The following is a 6000-nucleotide window of genomic DNA, read 5'->3' on the forward strand; positions in this document are numbered from 1 at the left end:
ATAATTTAATCAACAATGTAACTTTTATGAAGGATTTGCTATTAGAATAGCAGTTATAGAAGAACAGTGAAACGCGTAGAAAAAATGATATATACAAAAATTATCACCATAGAAAAAATGAGATATACAAAAATTAACACGTCAGTTAATACTTAGTTGGGTAACCTTTAGCATGAATTATGGCCTTACAACCTCTTCCCATGGAGTGAACAAAGTCCTTTAGTTCTGCAGCTGTTATAATGTGAAACCAAGATTGAATGATTACTTCTATTAACGGTTTTATTGCTGGGTCGCTTCTGACTAACAAGTTTCTTTAGTCAGCTCCATATATTTTCAATTGGGTTAAGGTCTGGGCTATTCCCAGGCCATTCCAGCAGTGGAATATGATTATCTTGAAACCACTTTTTGCACACAGCAGAAACATGACATGGAGCTGAATCGTGCTGAAATATAAATGATTCATTGTTTTGGAAAAGATCATGTGCGGAAGGCTTCAGTTTGGGCTCAAGTATTTCATTAATGTATTTTTGACCATTTATATTCCCATTAATCACACAAATTCTGCCCATACCTTTTGATGTCTTACAACCCCAGATCATAACACTGACTGGGTGTTTCAAGGTACATGTAATGCAATCAGGATGCAAATCTTCTGATTCTTCTCCTTTATGCCATCACTACCAAACAGGGAGATCTTGGTCTCATCACTCCAAATAACACTGTCCCATTGTTCCTCTGTCCAGGTAACATGGGTTTTAGCCCAGTTTAGTCTTCTCAACTTTTGCTTGAGAGATAAAAGTGGCTTTTTTCGTGGAATTCTAGATTTTAGGCCAAATTCCTGCAGTCTGCACCGACAGTCCTTGCACTCAACTTCTCATTGCATTGCACCATTTCATCTTGTATATACCCAGCTGATTTTCTTCTGTCACATAGGCACAGTCTCTTAATTCTTCTATCATCACTTGCTGTTGTGCACCTTTTCCTGCCTTTACCAGTGTGGTTTTGTAGTGACTTGAGTCTCCTTATACCTTTTCAAAAACCTAGAAATGTCACCTTTGGTTAAGTTTTGGTTAAGTTTCCACCAATTTTTCTTCTAATTTCTTTATAACTGTAGCCTTGTTCACTTAATAATACTATTTTACATCACTTGCTGGGCGACCAGTCAACTCTTTGCACCATTACTTTAATTTTATTACATTTTACAAGCTCACTAAATGAAAGAACCACACAAAAAAACCATAACACACTGACAAATGTCCTCCTCTCAGCTTCAATACATGACATCAATAACTGAATCCTACTGTGATCTGATTGGCTTGTTGCCAAAACAAGATGACACCTGATTGGCTCTCTAAACACTCATGCTCATTGGCTACAATCAGATGAAGGAAAGCTACCTGATATCAACCTAAGCAAGTTGTGCTTCCTTTTTCTGGTTATTTGGCTATACCTTTTCATAGAATACAGATAATTAAACAAACTTTGTTGCATTACATTCTTGATTAAATTATCTTTCCATTGATATATACTTTTATGGTACTACTCCAAAAAAGTGGTGTTATTAGCCATCAAACCTCAAATGTACACTTTTCCCAAAAGGTTTCCACAATTTTGGCCACTACTGTATATGAATAGGAGATTACAGGGAATACCAGGATTATATACTAGGCTGGGAAGGCAAAAACATTGAAGAAAACAATAGCAAACATTTTGTACTGTTGCAAGAAAATATCCTTAGTGTTTACAAACTTCACTAATTCACAATGCAAATACCATATATCTGAAATTCTTTGAAAATTGAGAGCACTGATTTTTGGAAAATAGTTTGATAATACATTAACATATTGATCCCTAATTTCCCTCTTGGAACCCAACTCATAAGAAAGTTACTAATAAAGAGAATATTTGTAACCAACTACAAAATGACAAGCCAACTAAAACCTTCAAAACATCCTAAGTAAACCAAGACGCAGCAGCCTCAGGGGAAAAAACAGGAGTTATCTACAACATATAGTGTAATAATTGCAAAAGTCACTACTTAGGGCAAACAAGCAGAAACCAAGTCCAAAAACGCTAGGAAATTTCAAGAACCCTGGCACTCTGACAAAGCAGCCATCAATAGACACATTGACACAAATAATATTTATATACTATGCAAAAGAGAATCAGCAAGCCAAGAAGAGAACAAAAATACCCAAACACCTCCCAATTAGCAGCCAGATTAGCATAAATTAAGCCCTAAATTAACCTCAGACCAACAATCAAGTAAACAATATTCCAGTCAAGGAACTGCCAAACAAGCCAACAGTAAACAGCCCAAGCAAAGAACCTCTAAGACCACCCACATCAACAGTGACAGTGCAAGCCACTAAAACCCAAAGGTGCTTTTTCAAGAGTCCACTAGACTTGAAACAGTCCAGTTGCCTCTTGAAAAAGCACCTTTGGACAACTATGACCTGGGTGACTGAGAATCTCCATAGACAACAAGCCACTAGAACAGGGGTGTCAAACTGGTGGCCCACAGCCCGGATGCATCACGCGCAGGCCATGCCTACCCCGGCACCACAAAGGCAAAAAAAAAAATCACGATACGTCATGTGGCACAATCGAGTTTGACACCCGTGCACTGGAACATAAACTGAGAGCAAACCCCACTCCTTACTAGCACTGATGATGTTATCTAGTTTGGGTAATGAAACACCTGCAAGAAAACAATGAAGCTCAGAGATCACCAAGGGTCCTCTGAAGAAAATCAATCTGTGCACTAGGATTCCTTCAGATTTATTCATGTCACGCATAGAAAGTAGGACAGCTAAATTTCTTAAACATCGTTGAGGGGGTACAATAAATCCCACTCTATTTTGTTTCCTTCTGGTGGACTAACCACCAAACAGTATAAAGCAACTGACATTCCTTAAAATCTGAAGCCACCAACTGTGTAATACGGGCTACTCCAATTCTCTATTCCAAAGTTCTTATTGATTTTTTTTCTAAACCATGTTATTGTATATTTATTAAATTTATATTTATTAAATTTAAATAACTCACTGTCAAGCAACTCTGGGAAGCTTACACCATTAAAAACAGCAATAAAAATAGGGGTCCTTAATATCCTTTTATCTGAGCAATATAAATTGAAATGTTCTTAACCATTAGGCAGAATATATTTCGAGGGATTGGATGCTGAATGTTAAAGGAACTTGGAGCAGCAGGTTTTTCAACTCTCTCCTGGCTGAGTTCATGCATACCATCCCTGGGAATATTGCCTAAAGACTGGGAGTCCAGATTTCACAATAAACACTGCTGCTCTGCGGCAATATTTACACTTGCTCCATAATCTACCCCCAATTATTTTCTCCTATTCTCTTCCATTTTCCAAACTAGAAGATATCTTTATGCTTTATGTCACAAATAAATGGCAAATGTGCACTGGTGCTTTCAGCAAAAAATATACAAACAGTGAATAATATGAGTTCAGGTTCATGTAACAGGAACCCCACACTATCAGTTGCCTTTTCATATAAGTGTTAAAAACTATACTGGGCCTTAAATATTTCTACAGAAATGACTAGTATTAGGTTTTTGTATCTTCAGGATGCATTTTTATTGCATAATGTTTATTTGTTCATTCATTTCAATATATTTACAGGTGGTCCTCAGTGAACTACTTGTTCAGCGACCAAGGTTACAATGGCACTGAAGGAGTGGTGTTTACGACCAGTCCTCAGAGTTCTGAGGTCCCAGCATTCCAACAGTCACATACATGACTGCAGTTCAGGAGCTTGGCAACCTGCTTGTACTTATAGTGGTTACAGAATCCCGCAGTCACCATTTCACTATTTGCAATATTCCCTGCCAACTTTGCAGAAGCAAAATCAATGGAGAAGCCAGCAGGGAATGTTGGAAATTGTTCTAGTAAGTTGCTCCTTCCCTGTGCTTTTTCTCCCAAGGAGTCCAACTATATAATACAAGATGCCAGAGATGCAACGTGCATCCACTCGTAGCACCACTGCCTACACTCCATAATATATGCCCATTTGTGTGGTGCCAAAGCAGCCACCTATACATCCTCCTGCATCCTACTGCCATTCCTACCTTGGCTGCTTCCCTTATCAACACTAGTTACCTTCAGGGAGAAGGCTCCGTGGTATCCGAACCAGAACATCCAGATTCAGCCACAGTTTCGTTCCATACAGTATAAACCTTGTGAACTCTCAAGCTTCCTCCTTCCGTTATATATTCAAGATGGACAGTGTTTAATATTCATATGTAATGTATATGTAGGGGTGTATATTTGTACATATGTTGTATATAGTATGTTTAGGTATATGTCATGTATGTGTTCACTTTGAGAGCGGGCAACTAAATTTCATTTTTGATGTGTATCATTGTGCCCACGGTAAAAAATGACAATAAAGGTTATCTTATCTAGTCACTCCCAGCACAGCTGCACTAATGCAGCACTGCAGCAGCCACTTACATGCCCATTGGCCTGCTTGTCAGCCACCTGAGAATTGCAACTTACTACCAGTTCCTCACTGACTTTACTTGTGGGCGTTGGCAGGAAGTTGTGAGGAGATCCTGCTTAACCATCCATGATTCTCACTTAATGATGGCAACGGGGACTGCTGGGATTACCATCATTATTAAGTGACACTTGACATTATGCTTTATGACTGTGTCAGCAACGGAAATTCCAATCCCAATTACCACTGCTAAGGAAAGACTTTTTATTTATTTATTTATCCCATAAAGTAAAGGTAAAGGTTCCCCCGCACATGCGTGCTAGTCGTTTCCGACTCTAGGGGCCAGTGCTCATCTCCGTTTCAAAGCCAAAGAGCCAGCGCTTGTCCGAGGACGTCTCCGTGGTCATGTGGCCGGCATGACTAGACGCCAAAGGCGCACGGAACGCTGTTACCTTCCCACCTAGTGGTCCCTATTTTTCTACTTGCATTTTTACGTGCTTTCGAACTGCTAGGTTGGCAGAAGCTGGGACGAGTAACAGGCGCTCACTCTGTTATGCGGCACTCGGGATTCTGCCGACCTTCTGATTGACAAGCTCAGCGTCCTAACCCACTGAGCCACCGCGTCCCTTATTTATCCCATACTGGTTAATAAATTGACCTTGAAAAGCTGAAAATCACTACCCTCTGGTCTGCCCTCTGAGTGGAATCCAATAAACAATCATCACTTACGTGCGTGGATCCCTCCCTTCCCAAACGTAGCCACAGCTTATTTATTTGAAGCTACTACAGGTACCATCTCCAAATCTACTCAGCTACAGCCTAAAAATTACAAACGTTGAGAACTGAATTCGAGCTTAACCACGAGAGGAGAAAAAGTGGTTTTCCCACCTCCCTTTAACTCTAACTTGAGAATCACCATCCGCAGTTAAAAAGCAGATCCCTGCTTCGCCAAGGGATTCCCGGAGATGCTGGCAACCTGGGTCTTCCTCTCCACCCCTTTAAATCCCGACGTCCCCAGCCCAGGGAAACCGCGAAGCTTTCGGCGGCCTCACCTCTTGGAAGTTTCCCATGAAAAGCTCCTTAACGAAAGCGGGCCGAAGGCAGCCGGTGCGAAACGGCCTGGCTCCGGATGGGAACGCCGTTCGCGCCGCTCGCAAAAGCAGAGCCAGCCCGCTCATGTCTCCGGCCTCTGCTCGCCCTCTTCGCACGGGCGGCGAGGAAGCGAGCGGCGCCCGTTGATGACGCAATGTCGAATCGCCTGCTCAAAGGCAGCCCACGTTGCCCCAGCCCAGGGGTAGGCAACCTCGGCTCTTTTATGACTCGTGGACTTCAACTCCCAGAATTCCTGAGCCAGCATAGCTGGCTCAGGAATTCTGGGAGTTGAAGTCCACGAGTCATAAAAGAGCCGAGGTTGCCGACCCCTGCCCCAGCCCCACCCTCGCAGTTAGAGGCGGTGGGAAGCTGCGCGAAGTTCAGGCGTCCTGCGCCAAATGTGCAAAAGAACTTCTGAGTGAGCCAAACCTGTTCGGATGGG

The 6000-nt window shown here is 41.7% G+C and overlaps 1 protein-coding gene across 1 annotated transcript in view; it reads right to left on the reverse strand.

The window, feature by feature from the left end:
* Positions 1-5686, reverse strand: part of ACAD9 (acyl-CoA dehydrogenase family member 9) — a 29478-nt gene extending 23792 nt beyond the window's left edge. The window contains exon 1 of the mRNA XM_081319558.1: positions 5519-5686. Within this exon, the coding sequence (XP_081175684.1) occupies positions 5519-5644 (126 nt within the window). The 5' untranslated portion in view covers positions 5645-5686. The remainder of the gene's footprint in view (positions 1-5518) is intronic.
* Between the last annotated feature and the right edge of the window lie 314 nt (positions 5687-6000).

Source organism: Vipera berus, assembly GCF_964194415.1.
Source record: "Vipera berus genome assembly, chromosome: 2".
NCBI classification, from domain to species: Eukaryota; Metazoa; Chordata; class Lepidosauria; order Squamata; family Viperidae; genus Vipera; species Vipera berus.